Source organism: Stegodyphus dumicola, chromosome 2 (assembly GCF_044657685.1).
Source record: "Stegodyphus dumicola isolate Sdum_Otavi_A_Nest chromosome 2, ASM4465768v1".
NCBI classification, from domain to species: Eukaryota; Metazoa; Arthropoda; class Arachnida; order Araneae; family Eresidae; genus Stegodyphus; species Stegodyphus dumicola.
This window is the reverse complement of record NC_140769.1, coordinates 41336678-41359070: the sequence shown is the minus strand read 5'-3', so window position 1 is coordinate 41359070 and position 22393 is coordinate 41336678. Positions and strand designations below refer to the sequence as shown.

General features: G+C 28.8%; 1 protein-coding gene across 2 annotated transcripts in view; it reads right to left on the bottom strand.

Annotated features, from left to right (window-relative positions):
- Positions 1-619: 619 nt before the first annotated feature.
- Positions 620-22393, bottom strand: part of LOC118190972 (sodium/potassium/calcium exchanger Nckx30C-like) — a 206838-nt gene continuing 185064 nt past the window's right edge. For both annotated transcript variants that reach the window (XM_035361770.2, XM_035361764.2), the window contains exon 9: positions 620-15494. In XM_035361770.2, the coding sequence (XP_035217661.1) occupies positions 15245-15494 (250 nt within the window). In that variant the 3' untranslated portion in view covers positions 620-15244. The remainder of the gene's footprint in view (positions 15495-22393) is intronic.

The following is a 22393-nucleotide window of genomic DNA, read 5'->3' as shown; positions in this document are numbered from 1 at the left end:
CTAATATATTACTTTTTTTTTTTTTTTTTTTTTTTCGTTTCACATTCTATGAGGATACTTCTCGAGAATTATTTTTTTTTCCTTCAAATTCTCGTTACGCACTTTATCACGTTTATAATTCATGAATTTAGTAAATTTTTGTATCATTGTTGGACAATTTGGTTTCAGAATCATTTGAAGTTAGTTCATAATTTTCATTATCACTGAAAAATCCTACATCTTAAAACTGAATTCTGAATTAATGCTCTCATTCTTTCAAAAGTAACTTTATTTAATGATTTCTCGAGTCTACCTTCTTGATGCTATTTCTTGAAGAAGAGAATATGATAAATTTATTTTAGGTTCTTTGTTTAATAATTGTCTTTTTTGCAGTCCAAGATTACGAAGTATTAGTATTAAATTAGTAATAAAATATTTATTACTAATTTAATACACTTATTAAATTAGTAATAAATGTAAATAGATCTACTTTCGCTAATTTGAAGCAGATGTACTACTGTAGTAGTTACATGTTATTGCGAATTAAATATATTCATCATCACATTTGCTAACGGATTCAGAAACTTGATTTGTTTTACGTTATAATGGTGATCATTTCAAAAAAAGAATAAGCACGTCATAAGTTTAAAAAAAAGATTTTTATTATTCTTTCCATTCTTCAGCACCAATGATAAAACTCGTGTCGTATCATTCAATAAATCTATAACATCAAGATGTTTAGAAGATTAATGAATATAAGTTTCTCAATAATGCCTATATAATAGCTGCACAGTCATGAGGAAAAATATATTTCTACACTTTTATTAAATTAGTCATGGCAAGATTCGAGGAAAAATTGAAGAAAAAAGGCCTTTAAATGACACGACTAATAAAAATATAAAATTTCATGAAATATTTACCACAGAATAAAATTTCACATCTATTAGAAATAGACTATCAGATCATGCATAAAAAGGTAAGATTTAATTAAAATGATTTAGATACTAAACTTTATAAATATTTCATGAACAATAAGAGTCATCGAATCTTACCAAGTTAATAACAATTCTGACAATTTGGAATGACCTTACACATTACACTAATGTGTTCTAAATGAATGAGGGTAAAGGTTTTCAATAACATACACTTGGAATTTTTTCAAATAACCATCAAGATATTTTTCCTTTTGTTTGATATCAGTATACAGTTAACCTAAAAACATTGCATTGAATGTACCATTTTATATATTAAATCTCAGTTTAGAAAGAGATCACGTGAAATTACAGTCTTACTCATCATATTACATAAAACTTAGTTCAGATATTTACTGTTCATTATTTTATCACTTAATATTTTTTACATGTTCTTTGCTTAATTAGATACTAGTTAGAACCTTTATGAAAGCGAAAGCATTGGGCCGAAAAACAGTCATAAAAATCTTTAAATCAAATTTGTGAAAATTATTTAAATCATATTTGTGAAAATTCTTTAAATCATATTTGTTTTATCATATTTGTGAATCTTTGAATCATATTTGTGAATTGTTTTTAAAGTTGTAGCAGATTTGGCACTAGAATCTAAGGCATTTAAAAGATATGAAGGGTGGAAAAGCTGAAGTTGTGACGAAACAAATTGTCTTTTCTTAGTATAGCATATCAGTGACCATTCTTATTATATCACGGAGATTAACTCTTTCATTGCTTTCGGCATTTAGAGAGACACTAGCATTCATTCATAAAATGCTAGAGGCCGATACTGTTGGAACTCTGTTTCGCCAATACCATTTAAATGTTCTGAAGTGTTTTAGCCATTAGATCTTTCATTTAGCAATTTATATTATTGTATTATTATTATGCATAGAAATGTAAACGAAAATATCAGTTCATTTGCAGAACAGCTATCATCTGTCATATGTATGCAGTGCGTATAAATTCTGCTGCGAAGTATTAGCGAGATACAATTTAAACGCCTTCTTTTTATATTGTTTCGACTCTTATTCATACAATGTTAAACTTTTAAGGATCGCATGTAAAGGAGCTTTCACATGTACAGCATAAACTGAATCAGACCACATAATAGCCTTTCTCAAAGAAGTTCTTGTTTTTAAGATAAGAAGCATCAGATAATTTTACATAATTTAATTAGTAAATTCAGGTTTCTGTGAGTGTTTGATGGAAGACAGACACTAAAAATATAATGCAGTTAGAATAAATGCCGACTAGTTCTTGAATAGAAAGTTAGACTTGTCAGACAGCTACAATCTGGATTCAAGCCTTCAGAGACGATTAGAATTAATAAATTGATTAAACGAATAACACTAGATGTCATACTTTTTTCCTGTAGTCAATTCTGATTAAGACAGAGACCACAAGGAGACTGCGTTTTCCGGCATTTAGAAGCCAATTTTTTGTAGAAAACCTTTCATGAAGAATATCCCTTTCAACAGTCGGTATTTGTGCACTTGCTTAGGTAAATTACCTATTTAGGACGAGAACTATCATCTTATCAAGATACTTGTATGTTCATCACGACCAGGGAAAAAAATAGAACTCCACCGATTTATATTGGATTAATACATATCTAAATCAGGAATACTAAGGCGCAGCAACTGTCAACTGAATTCGATAGTCTTGTAACTGTTTTCATTAAGGTTATGGTTTTATACTTCTTCGAAGTTTTAAATGCACTTTCCCATTTGAAAATTGTATTCGTCTTTAAACTTAAGTTTCTGAACTACTTATTTAAACTAAATGGTAACTTATTACTGGGAAAACTCTACTTTTGCTTAGTTTTGAGAAATAAATGTAGAGCTTTACAGCCAATGGGCTTGCAGAAAATGCAGTCAGTTAATGCTGTTTAGAGAGCTAACTACAGAGAGCACATGTATGCTGAAGAAGTTCTGGAAATATAAAATTCGAAATGGGGAAAGACAAATTTAAACTACAAAGGAAAAAAATAAGAACATCTTTTATAATGATATAATTTTGTAAAAAAAGTTTTAAAGTTCTAACTTTGAAATTCCGAATTCGAAATGAATGCTTTTGATAACTTCGATACAGGAGATGCACATTAAAACTCAACTTTGGTAACTGGTAAAGTTCTAACTTGCTGTATCCAAATAACAATAATAGTAATAATAGTAATAATAATAATAAAAGAAAATTTGTGAGTTATTTAAAGTAAAATCCGCATTATCAACATCAAATCATATTAACTTTTGTTTATTTCAGGTTGCGACAAATTCGAAAGCTTAAGTTCAAAAAGAGGTATTGATCAAATTAAATGCAATTTAACGAACTGAATATTTATTACAGCATTGTGTTATTACCGTCATATGGAGTCACTGCGTTTTTGAATTTGGAGTATAAAATGTTTCAAACACTATCTGATATTTTTCAAGCTCCTTCATAACTTTTGAACCTTGAAATGTGTAAATAATTTCCTTTGAATACTATAAAATTCTTTCACCATTATAACAATAGTTTAAGATTTAAACCCAAAAGTCACGATTCAAAATTGTGGTTCCTTTAGATTAAAGAGCCAAACCCTCTAATCAGTCTTAATTTGCGCTCTACAATTTAAATTGTTCAATTATATACGTGAAGCATTTGCATCAATTTATAACAAACCGAAAAAAAATTTGCATGATTCAAATCAAATTCTTTAAGTTACAACATTCCCAAAAGTATTATGTAAATAATATTCCTCTTTTCTGTAGTTAAATTCACGATTAAAATTTGCTAGAAACTTAAGAACCATAAATTTTTACTTCATTGTGAAAGCCTGTGTCATTATGAAATAAATGAGTTTTGGAAGATGAAGCTTAGACTAGATCTTCGTTTTGATTTCTGTAAAAATTAATTTAATTTTAAATAATAAACTTAATTATAGAAGTAGATTTATCATATAATGATGTTTTGTTCAGATTTAATATAGAAAACCATATTTGAAAGATTTGTAAGAAAACAAATGAATCGTTTGACTACTGAAATAAGTATGGCTAATCGGATATGTATTTTATTTATGAAACATAGTGATAATAATGTTGGAATTGCCCAATAAAGTGATGAATGTAAGATTCATTGCTTTGCTTTGTCATCAAAATCTTATTTAATGCATAGCGCATTGAATAAGTTTGAAAATTTTTTTATAATATATGACAAACATCAATAGCATTAAATTTTGAAAAATATTTACATATACATATCACGATAAAGGTTTTGATTTTTGGTAATAAAGAAGGCATTACTTTCATTCCAAACTTTTAAGAAGGTATTTAAAGGCACCTTCTTATGCATAAGATAAATTTCCATATTTTTCGGTACATATTACATAAAGTGTGCAAAATCATATACTAATTCTTGTTTATACACATAAAGTTCAAATAATGAAAATTAATTAAGAATACACACCAAAAGTTAATAAAACGAAGGACAGATTTCATTTGATTCTAATCATCTAAAATCAATTCATTAATAATTTGCATAATAGAAAGATTCACTACAATCTACTATTCAAGTGACTGTTAAACAAATATCAAATTTCAACTTCATAATGCGATAAAAATATTTAACTTTCGAGTATCAACTATCTAGAATTGGGCTACTAGACTTGTAAATGGATGCGCTAAATACATTTAAGTATATAGTAATAGACTATATTTTGTACACACGTTAAACATATTACATATTATATAACTTGAATTATAATTTATATGCAAGCTAAATCTTCTATAAATTTCAAAATAAAATATTAGTAATATCCTTAACAAGAGTCAAAAGTTTGCTAAGTAACGATGCAGTACAAAGGCGTTAAAAATTACGGTACTATGGAATAATATCTGTATGAAAATATGTGATAAAGACAAGTTCAATATATATCTGGTCAATAGACAATTCTTTTCCAGCGCATTTATAAGAGTTCAGAGAACACATACGACATATATTCACATGATATAGCTCCTGAAATTTCATTCAAAATAGCACAACAACAAGAATCCAACCATAAAGCACATTATCATATCATATCTTCACATTATCACAAAGATGTTTCTTTTATGCAAAAAAGACATTATATACGATCAGATACTCTCCTAAAACACATATCTCATAAATGTAATAGCTCATTTATATACAAAATAAATAAGTTAACGATAAAGGTGCTGGAGAGTAAGCTGTTACCGACTGGTGGCTTTATATCATTGTGTTGTGTTATACACTTTGTGGTGTTTTCGATGTTATGAAGTAGTTGCCAAAATGTTTCTAGATTTTAATGCAGTGGTTCACTTTCATACACGCATCAGTTCTTTCTTATTGCTTAACATCGTAGCAACTCTAGTTTCAATAAATAGAAGCCCAGTTTTATGCATTAGATATATTTCCTATACACTACAACGAATCTGAGTAAAATAGACATATATATATATATATGCATATATTAAAATGACTCCACATACGGCAATCTTCAGATTTGGACTTGAGTTGCTAACAGTTAGCTACATAAATGATTTTTAAAGATAATATAAAAAATCACGGAGGACAATTATAAATAAATAGACTGTAGTTTTCGATTTTAAAAATCCATAAATAAATTATTGCAAGGAAATTAGCAGAACCATAAAATGAGTAATATATAAATATGTATATACATATATGTAATATCTTGATATCCACGAATGATATTTTTTCTAGTGGCTAGACAAATATAAACGGACGTACAACATAATAATAACGCTATGATTAAACTTTAAAAGTTCGAATATCATTGAACATTTCGTTTTTCATTCTTATTCTGTTAATTTTGATTTTCCTCAATTAGAATTTCTTTTATTTGCAGTTTTTAACTTTCAAGATTTAGATTTAAGGGAAAAAAATAAAAATGATTATCAAGAAGGCACAAAATTGAAAACTTCACTAATAATTACCGAGATTATTTCGTTTTACTCACGGGTTGTGTTTTATGAAACGCAACCCACTGGTCAGAGTTTCATAAATTATAAACGTTTACGCTAGCTTTCTCAACGTCTTGCTAGAATAGATTATTTCTCATTTTCTGGGACTCGTAACGTTTAGAGATAAAGAGTGATTTAATTTTGTCGACTTGAACAGCCAAAGTTAAAAAGTATGGAGTTAAGACAATTTCTACTATGTGGGCTGCAACATCGCCAAGAATTTGCCCTGAATTTTTAGCTTTTAAATATACAATTGGATTGAGAAGCTACTAGAGTTTCCTAACCTGTTCAAAATGCAAGGGATAAATATAACTTCTCATTACACTAGAAAGACGACTTATCGACAGTGAAAAATATCGAATCACAAACTTTGAGAAAAACAACAAGAAAAACAGTGTATTTAGGCACATTTCGTTCCTTTCAAGCACATTGGAATATATGTTTTCATGATTTTCCTAAAAATATATCTATATAATAGTATGGGGTACGTTTCATAAGTTACATCCTGCATATCGCCATCATAATGTGTCACATTATTCTGTGTCATGGGTTTGATATCATAAACGTTTCATTCTTGAGTACTAATTTGTTTATGAATGTTTCCTATATAACACTAAGTATCTAATAACACATTAAGGTAATTTTCTTTAGCTCCTTAATTTGTATTTAAGATATTTTAGTATGAGAAAATGATCTCCCATTCATACTCTGTTATTTCGATTTTTATTTAGAATTTAAGAAAGTCTGATAATTGTAAGCTTTTGGGACGACTAGTTGTACAAGTTAAATTGCTTTTTTTTTTTTTGTTTGGCAACAGTATGTCTTGTCTATTTACTTATATAATAAAGTACTCATCAACATAATATTGATGAAAAATATAAGTATTTTACTCTTTCAGTTGTTTAACATGGATTAAATGAAATACATCACAGCGGAAAATATTTTAAACAGTTATTTATCTTGTGTAACGAGAAGCTTATGCACTGCCATGAAGTATCCTCAGAAGAAACTATGAAGTTTCTTTTGAATCTAAAGCATATAAATTTGTTTTATTTGCAATAATCTTTTATTCTAAATGAATTAAACGCAAATCGTACGCACAAGGACTGCAATAGTCTAACGTGATTCTAAAATTCACATAATGTACACGTCTTGCTTAGTTAAAGTGATGGTGCGTTACCGCATATTAAGATCACATATTTACACTCACTCAGAAGTAGGTTGATACTTCTTATTATAAATACAAAAATCACTGAGTACTGTTGCAGCTAAACTAATTTCTAGATGAAGGGACTGAATAAAGTTGTCTAAGCTTTACCTTTTCAAAGAGGGAAAATCAGAGATTACAGCACTATTTCTAATAAAAAGATCTGAGCTTCCTGAAAGCATTAAAACCAAACTCTGAATAAGTTTAACAATATTTTTTTTTATTTTTAGAAAGATTAGTTAAGTTTCTTTTCAAGGTTGTTAGGGTTGGATTATGAAACATTATAGTCATTTTTAGATTAACATTAGGGATTTGAAACATTTTAAAATATGATCGTTACCTAGAACGTTAACATTGCTTTTCTTTAAAGTTTTAACATTCAGGACTTTAACAGCTACTTTACTAAATTACTTTTTAATTTTTTCTACGTAGTCAAGCATTAGCTGTTTATATAATATACATATATACATAAAATGTGCCCCATAAGTCTCTATACACAGGGAAAATTAGTACTTGTTCATATCAAATTTTAAGCTGAACATATTGAGAAACAAGAACATATCGATCGAGTAAAGAGCCCGATCTAGTACGATTACTTCCTGCTAAATTAAATCCCATCTCATTATAATATATGGCTGATCTGCCCTATCGGTATTCTTGTATTGGTTGCTATGTTTCCGTTAAATGATTTTCAAAATCTGAAAATGGAATTTTACTTGCAGTGACAGTTGAAAGGGATGGAAAATTTCTTTCAAATGCAGTCCAGCTTTTTTTTTTATGTTAAATGCCTAAAACTCATCAGCAAATATTGGATTTATTAACACACTCTGTTGGATAAAATTGTTAAGCTAACTGAGTATTGCAAACTTTTGTGTTTTCACTATAAAAACTGAAGATTAGATTTAAAGCAGCAGACTTCAGCAAAATTAGATTTCTCGAATAACTAGAAATCGAAAGTGTGAGTTCTCTGCTTTTCAGCGTTTAATTTTCATGTTATACTATGAAATTGTTGCATTTACGGTGCTGTCTAACAGGTTCAAAGTTTTGAATTTACCTTAAATTACCTTTCATTACTGATATGTCCCCAACACAATAATTTCACCTTTCGTCTTGGTTTTGCATTTCTGACTTCATATATGTCACAACTTATTTTTTCCAAATCTAAAAACTTATAAGCTCCGTACGGCTTTCCTTTGAGCATCATGCAGATGTGCACTATGCGCTATGGCACGATTTTCATTTCCATGAAAAATGTAAATAAATAATATATTTTTAAAGTGAAAACGTCATATTCACTTAGTTTAACAGTTCCATTTAAGAATTTCCTTATATCGTAATTCTCAAGAATTCCAAAAGTTTTCTTCATCCTTCCTTTTGTCATCTCCAACTCTTGGCTTTTATCTTACTTTTTTCTATTTTTTCCACCGATCTTATTATGCTATTATTTTAAGTGCTTATGATTATAAGTGCTTCTTATTGTTCTACAGCATTGGCAGCAAGCGCTGGATAATCCTCAGATATTTTAATGATTTATTAGAAATATTCTTATTCTTCTTGCCAGCCTATAAAATTTAAGGTGATCCATGCATCTGGGTATATGATGTCCTGAGTAATTACAACCTAATGAAAGCGCATTGTATTAAAACATATTATTTCTCCTTGTATATGGAGACTTTTGTTACGCCTTGCCTACACACACACACACACATACACATATGTATACATATGTATTCTTCACAGAGGAATTTCTAAATATTTACTATAAAGTTTTATCAAAAATTTCATATATTTAAAGGCCACTAAACTGTTATTGCAGTGTAAATTTTGCTCCTTTTACTAACTTTTCTTCCAATTTTATTACTTTTCAGTAATAATTTTCAAGAAAAATATTTATTTTGGGGTTATACCATTTATCGATAACGGAGATAAACAATCATGAAACACAATGATGCAGTGAAATTATTCACATTAATAAAATCTAACGGCTTTTTAACTGACTGCATCACATTTTATAAAATACTGCTTTTACTCACGTATCCAGTCTATACATTACTCTGTTATAGTTTATTAATATTTTGTTACAAATTACAAAATCTGGAAGTGCAATTCCCTTTTAGAAGAGCTTTTTAATTAGCTATTTACTTATACACTTAAATTTAAATTTTGGGTTTTATAACTAAAGGTTTTTAAAACGTGCTTCAGAGGATGCAATTAACGTGAACAATTAAGATGCAAAATAAAGAATAAGAAGGGAATTTATGTTGGATATTATGTTTATAAATCGTATAGGATTAATCAATAATAAAATCTTGAAAATATATCAATATAGGTGTGCTGATGACAACTACACTAGAATAAGTTTTATCTCTAAAAAGCAATATTTTTTTATTTTAAAGTTCTAGAAGGGTATTAAAAGAACACAGCTCTGGAAAATTAAATTACTTCTCTTATTAAGAATTATGCAAAGATTTATACTAACTGGTTTATGTTTAAGCTGAGCTGTCATTTATAAATAACGAACTAATTTTTAATTTCCCTTAAGAATGATCAACTTGCCGATATTGATGATTATTGTCGATAATTTCAATTTTTAATATATTAAACGACGATTAGCAAACAACTAGTACAAAACCAAGTAAGCGCATTATTTCTAAATTTTCCGATAAGTAATCAAGAACGATAAAATATTAATAATTTTCCCCTAGCTTTGTTTTAAAATACTTAAATTCTTTGTAAATTATTTGCAAAAATTAACAATACCTATTTTAATAAGCCAAGAGATTTTCATTTGGAAATGAAGATTAACAAAGGTGCTTTACTTCATTGATAAAAAATTACTTCAAATTTCCCTGATGATAGAATAATTACAACTTTACTACCACATCGTCAGCAAACATACCAAAAACAAGAATCTGCATTATGGGCTTTCTATTCTCACTTAAATACCTGTTCGAGGTTGTTTTCGTTGTTCTATACTGAGCCAAAAGATTAGGACGCATATGAGAGAATTATTGTGTAAATAATCTTACTCGAATTTTATGAAGATTTTTAAAATTTCCACATTTAAACAACTTTCTTTTAACAACTGTTTAGCAGATTCGTGCTTTCAGCGTGCTGACATTACATCTTCAGTTAATAAGTAAACAAATAATTTAAAAATATTATACACATTCAACACACACGCATGAAGAACATGGACAGTATAAGTAAATAGAAATTTACAAATTGGGTACAGGAATTAACGCTACATGAAATATATTTTCCTATAAAGCTTTACTAAGATTTCAAAAATATGCAAAATACAAAAATCTCTATGCTTATATTTTATAAATACTATTGTATATCTAATGTAAAAGTGCTTAGATCGAACTTCAGCAGAGATTCATTTTCGAAACTAAGTGAATATTGATTCGAAACATTTCGCTAAGTAATAATTTAAATAGTAGTTTATTAATGTTAAAACAGTGTTAATTGATTATTGTGGAATTCTTTTAAGCTCTTTAAAAAAGAAAAAGATGAAAACATTTTTATTTGATTCGATTAAGGTATCAAATGGATTTAATATTTTTGAGTATTCTAAAGGCGAACGCATATTTAGGTACTTGTTTATAATTTTTGTAATTTGATATTTATTTGTAATCATTTGTTTAATGGCATCACTGCTGAAGTCGAACAAAGCTATTTAACATCAATCAGAGTTCTCACTTAAGCTAAAGGATCATAACTTTATCCCTTTCACATCTTTTGCTTTAGGATCTTCATGAAAAGGCCAATCATTTTAAGATATTTCAGCAATTTTCATATTAATAACTGATTCATGAAATAAATTAAATAATGCAATTGTTTTTAATGTTTCTATTTTTTTATTTATGTTATAGGTTAGTGATATATACATGACACATTAAGCTATAAATCCGAAGAAAGCGCTTATGTGCATCGTATTCTACTGTAGGTGCTTAAAGCTTACGTAAACAGTGGTGGCATACGAGAAACTGCTTCAAGCAGTCAAAATATTTATGGGTGTTTAAAACAATGTATAAGGCATGAAATGACCAGACTTTCCTGGAAGACCCAATATTTGTACTAAAGTATAAATGGCATATACGACATTTTTTATAACATTGATAAAAACATAAAATAATAAAATAACAGTACCTATAAACTAGAACGAAACAGCAAATATGAGGTAATACAGTAGTATGCACTAAATAAATGCAGGTATAGAGTGCTGAATAAAAGAAAGCTTTTAAATTTTATGAATATATAAAATATATAAAAGACAAATATGTGAGGCTGTGATTTAAAAATTCAATTTTCAAAGACTCTGTAACCATAACGGCATTATTTGTACCTATGTTTTAAAACATCGAATAAACAATGAAGGCATTATTTTGCTGGAATGTAAAATTTAACTTATAATGGTAAACTTATTATCAAAGGCATTAAATTTCGTCATATAGTCTTTATATAGTCTTTAAATTAATATTTTGGTAATTTTGAGCTGTTATCTTCAGAAAATAATAGCAAATTTTCTTAAGGATCTATCACTTCAAGAACTATATATATGTTGTATAATTTTTAATTCATTTCTGAGGATGCATTTAAGTACATATAGGTATCAGAAAAGGATGGTTCCAAATAACAGTGAACATAAGAGTTCTATATACCTATACAAATGTTTTATACATTTTATCTTCCTCAATTGAATGGCACAAAAGAACTGTTTATGATATATATTAAAAACACTTTAGTCCCGATGTCTAAAAGTAAGATTTTTGTCTCTTTGTGCAACAAAATGCAACAAAAATCGTTTGACCAAACGACTTTCTGTCCATTAATGGAACAAACAATATATTGTGCATCAATTCGCTCTGCAAATATTTCTTTTGGTTAATTGGTCTTTTATTTATTTAATTTTAGTTTTACACAGCTGAACATTTTCTGCTTGAATAGTTTATAAAATCGCAATTTATAGTCTTAATGATTATTAGAGTCAGTAAAATATGTTTCAGTAAAACTCAATAAAATATATCTTAATTTTAAAATTAAATTAGCATTTAACACACAGAAAAAATTAATTAATTAATTTTTCTTTCTGGAAAATAAAAGAATGTAAGAAGTGTATCTATATATGAAGATATGAAATTACAAAGCATATCGATATATGGAAATTGCTCTAATTGCTTTTGTATGTTCAAAAACGGTTAATTTGTCTTTTCAGAGAATATAAATTGATGTCCTTCTTTTCATGAATTAGGCTGATTATGGATACCTCTAATAATGTAAATAAAATTTAGGAAAGATTTAAAAAAAGTTCTGCTTGACATATATTGTGCATATGATGCTTGCTGTATTGCACACCATATGCACTTGATTCTTCCAATTTTGAAAGTGAATCACTATTTCATTCACATCATGTTTTTCATGAAATTTTCCTCAAATTAAAAATTTTTCTTTACAAAGAGCGTGTCCTTCTTATAGTGCCTTAAAGTAGAGTCAATGTCTAAGAAATCAAACGTTTCGAAATTTCATAAAATTTCTATCACATGTACCATTATAAAAAATATTCTCAAATTTAATGAGCTTTACCTTTATTACTTATATATTAAACTTCTAATTTATCATTTCTAAAAAACTAACTAAGTAAATAAAAAATACTTTTTCTTATTTTATAGTTTATCTTCCCAATAAAATCTCGAAACTATGTTTTATTGTTAATAGTTGCAAAACGATTTCTCATAAATATAGGGAATTTGCTGTATCTTAAAACAAGTGGTATTATGTTTAAGTAGAATCCTCTAGGAAATATTTTGTCCCTTGTAGAAATGAAAATAAAAGATCAAGTTAGTTAAAAAATTGAACTTTTTTTACAAAAACACATGCGGGAAAATTTATGAAATTTCAAACTGTTTGATTTCCCCGATGTCGATTATAAACTATTGCTTCTCATGATTCTTTTTTCAAACAATAAATTGATTTATACTTCATTATCTAATAATTTTCACTATTAAATAATGAAATAATTTACAGCAGCAACAATGTTTGCATGTAAAGTGTAAGCAGAAGTAAATTACACAATTCCAGCAAAGCCTCCAGAAAGACAAAATTATGGTAATAATGCAAATTCAAAATGTAGAAAAAATTAATAATAGATTGTTTATAGAAAGAATAAAAATTTTCAACGAATTTTCAACAAATTTAAAATTTAATAAAATACTTCAGGAGGCACAATTTAAGTTCGACTACTTTGATTATTAATATGAGCTTTAAACTAGGGAAATTGTTATATTTAAATTAAAGAAATGTAAAAGTAGTAAAACATGTTTCAAATGACATAAATTTCTCTCTCAGCAGAGCCATCTATTTTCAGAAAGGATAAGATCATCCAGGATTTTGTAAAAACACAAGTGTCTCCTGGAAAAGTGCTAAGGACTGAGTTTTGAGAAAATTTTTTGTTCATTACTAGGGAACAATAACAGAGTCTTTGCAATCTTGTTTTCAAGTATAATAATTATAATACAGTTATACTAAAAAGAGAACATAAAGAATTAATTATGTTCTCTACAAACATAAAATTAGTCCTTTGTTATAACGCAACAGGTCTGGATCTAGAGAACATAATCTAAGTTACCTCCTGAACAATTTAAATGCTCACGTTCATTTCATATCAGAAGACAAGAAAAACTGCTTTTATGTGTTAAGATTAATGGCTAAAAAGCAAAATACGGAATTAATAATAAACAATTGCTGGCATTAGTTCATTTAAAAATACTGCTAATTTTAGTACATGTAAATAAATGAATAATCAGATTCAAAATGAAACTCGACGTCGTAAATGCTAAAATATTCCTTGGAACTTCGTAACAGAATTATCATCTAAGCCAAATGAAGACAAAACGTTTGAAATTACTACATGTTTTAAAATAATTACAAAGAGTAGTAAAACTCATGAAACGAAATACGCTTTCTTGAGATAGAGATACTTTGCAAAATGTGCTTAGGCATTTAGCTAAAATGCAGCTAAACTGAATGCGGTTGTTCGTTGCAATGAACTGCTGAAGGCACATTTTTACAATTCTGTCTTTTTTAACTTAATATTCGTGATCCTTTATTCAAAGTTATGTTACGAGAGTTGACACGTTACTGAGCATACCATTAGTTCAAACTCACTACACTGTAACACATGGACCTCTTCTCAATACCATAAAAGGTGGAGGGGTAACTTAATATTGCGCTCTCTAAAAAGAGAGTGTAATATCAAGGGACTCCCACTAAAGTACACTCTCTGAAACATTTTACTGTATGATATAATAAAAAAATCTAACCTCAGCTTCTTCTGGTTGAATTCTCTTTTTAATAATTCTAAAACACATACACGCATATACGACTTATTATTTATAAATGCTATCCATAAATTTAAATTATCCTTCTTTACTGATAAATTACTGAATTATTACAACTGTAATCGTGAAGATAATTGCATAATTTGTTGGACAGAGTACAATGTTGAAATGTTATACGGGCTTAAAATGTCAGCCCAATAATTTTGTAATGTGAAGTTTCTCCATTAAACCCGGATATTATAAAAATTATATTTGTGTTATTTTTCAGGATTGTATAAAAATGTTAAATTTATATTGACACAAAATAGGACATTTGCTCCATATTTTAGATATTTTTGATGTAGAACATATTCACTGGCATATTTTTTAATTTTTATTTTCGATGCTTTGAAATTATAAGTTATGCTAATTATTTTCACTTCTTAATTTTCATAATTCCAGGAAAGGAAGTTAAAGATGCAGTTTCCAGTACCTGCATTTTTTAAGTGAAAATTGTTAATTTGAGAGAAAGGGATAACATATTATTTAATTATTGTACTCCAGTATAAGTGGAGTTCGATGGTTATAAGTATTTGGCAGAAAACTGCTTAGGTACGATAAGCAGAAAATATATCAGAATAAGTGAGAAATCATAATTTAAGAACAAACGGAAATCTCGAAGGTTTTTTTGGCCCGTTAATATCTAGATCCTGACCTGTACCTTTAGACCAGTATTTGAATCGTTCGACAAAGAATAATTACATAACCGGATAAGTAAAGTAGTCCTCATTTTCCAAGTAGTGCATCGCAACTAACAATACCATACTCGAGGATCAGACTGCAAGCGATGAAGACAAAATATAGCAGGAACATGACCATTGCCAGACCTACATTCATTTTCCATTTGAAGGCTGCGATGGAGATAATGACGAAGAGCAGCATCAGGAAAAGAAGGAGAAGAGAACATGCCATGCCCGAACTGCTCACATGTACAGGACCAGAAATGAGGCAAGACAAGAACCAAGGGAGTGGCAAACTGTAAGAGGAAAAAAATTCTATTTATTAAAATTTTTCATTGCATTTTAAAACCAATATTTGATAATTATGCATTTATAAACAGCCAGTCATTATTAAATATTTTGGTTCAAAATTTCAGTCGTACATTGATAAAGCTATCTTCTAAATTTTACATCGTTATAAATATAAGAAAAGATGATAGAAGTGTTTTGAAGCATACCGCCTGAATTTATAGGATTATAAAATGAACAATTTGCAGTTTTTAATAATTCTACATTTTCCATTGCTTTCAACTAATTAAATTCGGTACTTTTCCGTTTCGCCGGCGCAAATCTCGCCAAGCAGACTTTATTGGCGACAACACACAGTATACAGATAAAAAATGTTAACAAATAGTTCTAAGAAATTTTTATTTTTATTTCGAAAGCATAAACATTTTAATATCGTTTAAAATTTTGTAAAAAGGCAATAAATAAAGCCGATAAATCTGTAAAAAGACATTAATTTAAGAATTTGCTAGATGCTTTCATGATACATCATTCTGATTCGCCGTTTTATACCATGTGATCCCACGTAAACTATGCTACAAAAATCTGATTCTCTCAGTAATTATCTACTTTAATTTCAAGTTAAATCTTAATTTGGAATACACATTTAAATGCAAGAATTATTTCAATTCGTACGAATAGCTTACTCAGAAAGTATGTAAAACCGCAGTGCTTTGCTTCGCTAGTGCATTCTCATTAGAACTGATGAATTTCGACTTTTCTATATTTTCGCCTTCAGATAAGCAATGTGATTACATCCTAATCAATTAATTACCGCGAATGGCCTTAGGGCATAAAATTGAACTATCTGGGCAAAAATTCTATGTAATTGTATGCCAGTATTGAAAGAAACAATCAATCTGATATGAAATGGCTGTGACTTGTTTTAAAAATGAGGCGTAAAAGGTTACCGGCGAGGACATTCCGTTTGGCTTCGGTTGTACCATTTTTGGCGACTTTATTGCTTGCGCCGGTAAAATGCTAAAGTACCTTAAATTCTCATAGTACAAATAATGAAGTAATTGAAGAAATGTTTTGAAACTTTTTGTACTAATCACTTATGTTTAAATAAACTTATAACTATTAAATAAACACATGATCTTATGTATGACACATGACATTTATGTATATTATTAATGATCAATTAAATAAACATAACGGTATACTAAGTATTAAATTCAAATGGTTATGCCGAAACAACATTAGAAACTTATTTTACTAAACATAAAAGTTGTAAAAATATTCATAAAAATTATTATTTGAATATATTGCATATCACATAAATCAAATGTATTATAAAATTATATCACTGAGATATAAAATTAAATAAAAATTAAATAATGATGTAAATTACAAACAGTATATTTATTGCACTTAAATCGCTCAATTGTTAAAAGGTTACAGTTATAATCTGAAAGACAAAGGTCTCAAATCCCATGAAATGAGAATACTAATAATTAAATAAGTAGCGTGGAAGATAAAATTAAAAACTTTATGTCTTTTGGAATAACAACACATACTAGTTTGTAACGAATTTCTCGGCCTCGAATCCCTCAGTTGTGAAAAAGCATATTCCTTGGATTTGGAGCAGTGAAACAATGTATTTCTGTTATAACTACTTCGAAGTATTTTCTTTCTAGCCTTTGCTACTTAAGATTTCTGATTCTTGTGGCAGATTAATTAATAAGCAGTCAGATCACTACGCCTCTATCACAGAAATATTTTGTAATCCATATTGGCCTGAAAACTTGTCCGTCCATAGTTCCCAGGTATTATATCGGTGGTTGTCAATTGTTCATTTCTGTGCGGTTTAAAGAAACGTCATACAAAGCCTATTTCAATACTGTTCGAAGGAGCATCTACTGACCTTCAACTTCCGATACAGTGACTACAATTCAGGGAATAGCCTAAAATTCCTCATCTTTCCATGGAATTCAAGTTTCTGGAAAAGTATGTGAGTTCAGCAGACATTCCCATAGACTTCACGTGTTTACAGCCTTGAAGAATGAATGTAGGAAAGCTAAATGTGCATCCAAATAAAACGAAAAGTTGGTACTTTGAAATCTTCAGGCAAAAACATCCTGAAGAAAAAAGAAATCGCCTCAGAATTTGGGACACCTGCAAGTTCTCTTGCAACCATAATAAAGAACAGATAAATTAACGAAATATTGAATGTGGAAAGTAAAACGTTCAAAAATCGGATTACACAGATTTAGAAGAATGTAGGCGAAAATATTTAAGCAATGCCAGAATTAAATATTTTTAACTAGAGGATCAATGTAGCAATTAAATGCTGCAGATTTTGCTAAGGTTCAATGAATACAAATTTAGTAATGGATGGTACGAAAATTTCAAAAGAAACTAATCTTGAAACTGCATTTGAAGATTTCTTCTGCATAAACATTTCGGTTGAAGTGTGCAAGACTTTAACAGAATTCAATATTATGGCAGATGTAAAGTCTATGTCAGATTATGACCATGAAGACAAATTACAGAAAGATTATTAAAAAGGTTATGGAGAAAGAAGGAAAAGATCTTTTCAGAACCCTCTGAAAATATTGGTTCTGAATTATTCGTCTCGATTTTTATCTTACAGAACGCTATCTAATCAGCTGAAAAGTATGAAAAAGGACCCAGTATTATTAATCAGATTATTTTTGAGATGTGCTGTATCTGTACTCTTATTTTTGTTAAAGTACGTTGTACTCTGCTTTTCTTTCGCTACTTTTTATAATTAATGTCATCTGTAGCTGTTTATGTCATATACCTGACCAAAGAACTTAATTTAACCATTAAAAAGCTTGTAATTTTAATTTAAAAGCTTAATTAAAGGCATAATATTTCATATTTTTATTAAAGCATTTTCCATATTGTTGACTTTGAATGCACTATTACTCTAAATTTATCAGAAAGTAAAGCTTCATTATCTAAAAAACTCTTTTTTGGCGATTTATTTTCTTCCCGCAAGATTCGAGAAGTTAAGGCTGGACTTTGTCACAAAATATGTGAAAAAAAGGTACAATCAATTAAATATAGAGTAAAAAAGATGGTACTGTAATGCGAAATAAATTCAAATTTCAAGTTATTAGACATTTAATATAAGATTTTCAGAATTTAATCAATCAATAATTACTTAAAATACATAGTGGAGTTTAAAAGCAACAAATACATTTTTTCATAATGTAAATTTTCTGTTAATACATATAATTAAAAAATGTAAAACATAGTATATTTAAATAATAATTTTTATGACGTTTGCAGCATCGTTGTAATTAACGAAATGTCCCCAGTATTACGTATTGTGCATCTTGATACATAATTGTTTTGGTTTTGTAATAAACATTTCGTCATTAACATTTATTTCTAATGCAAAGTTTCCGTATTGCTAGCAAACCAGAAACTCAGTTTCCTTTTACTTACTTTTGTAGAGGAATTTAATTTCTTTAATTTCAGGATTTAAATAAACATAAAAGAGGAAGAAAAAATGTTGTTGTTATTTCAAAAGTAAAAATTCATTTATTCCGGATAAAAATTAATATTTTATAAACATAAAATGTATATGATACAGCTAAAAAAGAAACGGGCTTAAAGTTAATTTAAATGTTACATTTATTAAACAAATTTACTAAAGTACGTCGTGTGATTATTACTACATAGAGTTACACCAGTACATCTTATATACCCCTAAGTGTTCATGCATCATAAAATATTGCAGTTCAACAACTCTATGCATAAGAAATAGTTAATTACAAATGATAAAATAAATATTTGATCTGTAAATAAAAAATCTGCTGTGGACACTGTATGGCTTCTATGGACCCATTAAATTATACACATTTTTGCTGCACTTCATTTAAACGCATTCCTCGAACCATTCTAACTTTATTAACAGATTTCTCACCGCAAATCGAACATGCAAATTTTGAAATTAAATATCGTGGTCAGTTTTTTGTCGTACGGGAGTCAAACTTCTTCTAAATTCATTTTTTCACAACGAGTATAAAACGTTCCCAAATATAAATATAGAAAATTGTTTTAAAAAAAATCTGATTTTGTCAAAACATGAATATTTTCGTCATTTAAAACACTACTGTAACTTAGAAGTCTCATATACAAAATTTCAACATTCTACGGGTAATCGATTTTGAGTTATGCGAGATGTGAGATACATACATGCATGCATACGTACATAAGTACAGACGGAAAAAAAATGCACTTTGAATCCATGTTACAACCCATTTTGGAAAAAACAGTCTTTTGCTCTGTTCATATGTATGGATGTCAAGATTTCTGTTGAAATATAATACCCAAAACTTTTTGTGATTGCAATAATTAATTTTCTACGTAGAAAGAAGTAAAAAAAAATCTGAATTAAAGAAATATCATAAAATGTAACCTAAATCCATAAAAATCTTCTAAATATGCTGCTGTTGTGACTAATCTCGTTTGTCTGAAATTAGAGCAATCCTACAAAATTCATCATTCAAGTAGTCAACATTGCGCCTATCGTTGGGAAGAGCCCAGGGCACCATACAGGTGACCATACAGGGTTGTATGTAGGGTACCTCGTATGGTCACCATACAGGTGATATATACAATACGAATTTACATACAGGTGACAGTACGAATTTGCTCAGCTCCGACCCCCAATTCTAAAGGGCAGCACCCAGGGAGACTCCCACCCCTCTTCCGCTAACAACAACTTTTCGAGAGGACTTTCGGATCGCCGCATATTTTGAGTGCCCCCATGCCGCACAAACACTATACATCCATGCCTTCTCCGGGATTCGAGCCCGGGCCTTTTAGTACGGGAGTTAGAGTCACTAACCACTATCCGGGTAGGGCGGCCTTACTAAATATGTTTATTACTACTAAATAGCATTATTTTTTCAGTAAATAGTTGTGTAATAGTCGCGTAGTTTCAGTAAATAGTTGCGTAGTTGTCTTTCCCTTTGAACGCAGTTTTAATCAACATTTACTGCTTAGTTAGTTTAAGTCACAAAAGAAACTCTTAATTACTGTTTAGTCACGTACAATTCTATAAAAGTTCAATACTTTTGAAACATATTCTCCTAGTATTGAGGAGCAGGGGGAGCATTAAACTGCAGTTATCTTATACTTTACGCCACTTTGGTTTTACGAAACTCTTGAATTAGTAAGGTTTTTAATTAACGAAATCAGCAAATGTCTTTCACATTTACCCAAAAAAAGGTAAAAAGCAAAATTATCAGTTATCACATATTTGTATAGCAATGAATGAATTGGCGAATTGAATAGTGGAAGATATTATGTTTTCATCCATATTTTGGTTCGGTATCTTCGCCGAGGCAATTCGACAAATGCTAGTATTTTGCACAGAAGTATACAACAGAAATTTTATACAGGTCAAATAATACAGGTATGTTCGCCAATGGCAAACATACCTGTATTATTTGATAATGTTACTTTCCACTGTCAGAAAATATCTAAGCTATATATATTACAGAGGACAGCAAAATTTTAATACTATAATTTAATACTATAATTTTAATACTATCTGTATTAAACTATAATGTTAGCAGACGATTTTAAAGTAAAATATCTGCTTTGGAGTACAAAACATGCAGATAACAGAGTAGAAGTAGTTCAAGGTTGCAGAAAACTTTTCCATTTGTAGCAATCTCCAGATTTTGCCAATTTTGAGGTACAAAAGGTACTCTTATATTACTTCAACAGGTATAGTGATTGATATGAAATTCAACAGGCTTATTAATTCACGGACCATAATTATATCGTATTCAAAATTGATACCATAATTATATCGTATTCAAAACTGATACCATAATTATATCGTATTCGAATGTACTTAACGAATGTACTTAACGGTATCAAGGACCTGATATATGAAAGGGATAAGGAAAACATTAGTGATTCATGAGATTTAGATTTACAGATCATAAATATTTCGATAGAAATATCACAGTTGTGTAAAGTGACAATTCCTAAAACTCATAAATGCAATAAAAACGTCAGTAAAATAGATCCGTAGTGAAATCAATTACTTTCCACACACACACACACAAATACACACACCCACAAAAAAAAAAAAAAAAAAAAAAAAAAGGGGGGGGAAACAAAAAGAGCATTTCGCAAGCAAATTCAACGTTACTCAGGCGAAACTAAAGTTTAAGCATATTATATAAAACAGAAGCAGGGAAATATCATTTTGGAATAAGGAATTCTAGGTATATTATTCATTTATAATTGGGAGGGAATGTTCATTCAGAATCCATTAAGGACACGTTTGAAGTTGGCTAAATATCAAACCTAAGTCTACTTACGATTAGCAAATTTAAATGCCAAACAGAAGAATCATCACAAATATGCAATAAATTATTAAAATGATCACTAAACATAATTTTCTAAACGGTAATATTGAAGAGCTATAGAAGATTACAGAAAAATAACTTGTAAAACTCAGAAAAATTTAGAGACAATTGAATATAAGGTATTTACAAAAGAAACGGATATGACTGTAAGAAATCATGGGAAGAAAGGGAAAATTGAAATGACTTAATGTTAGAAATCGTAAATTAGCTAAGGGTAATAGATGAAGGTCAATTAAATCCTAAATATTTTAAATAACTCTTTAGTAAAAGACGGTTTTACAAAACCATGGAGTCTAACAACCTTTCAAAGACTTTGTAATTTAGCTTTCCTTCTGTTTAATCTGTTTCTGATGCTGCGAAGAATCTTACTGTTCTAAAAAGGAAAATAAATAGAAGCGTCTGTATATTTGTTTTATTAACTCTTGACTTCAAAATGGCATTTAATCTGTGTCGATAATTATTACCAGGCTCATTGACGTAACATTTTATTTAATAAGAATAAT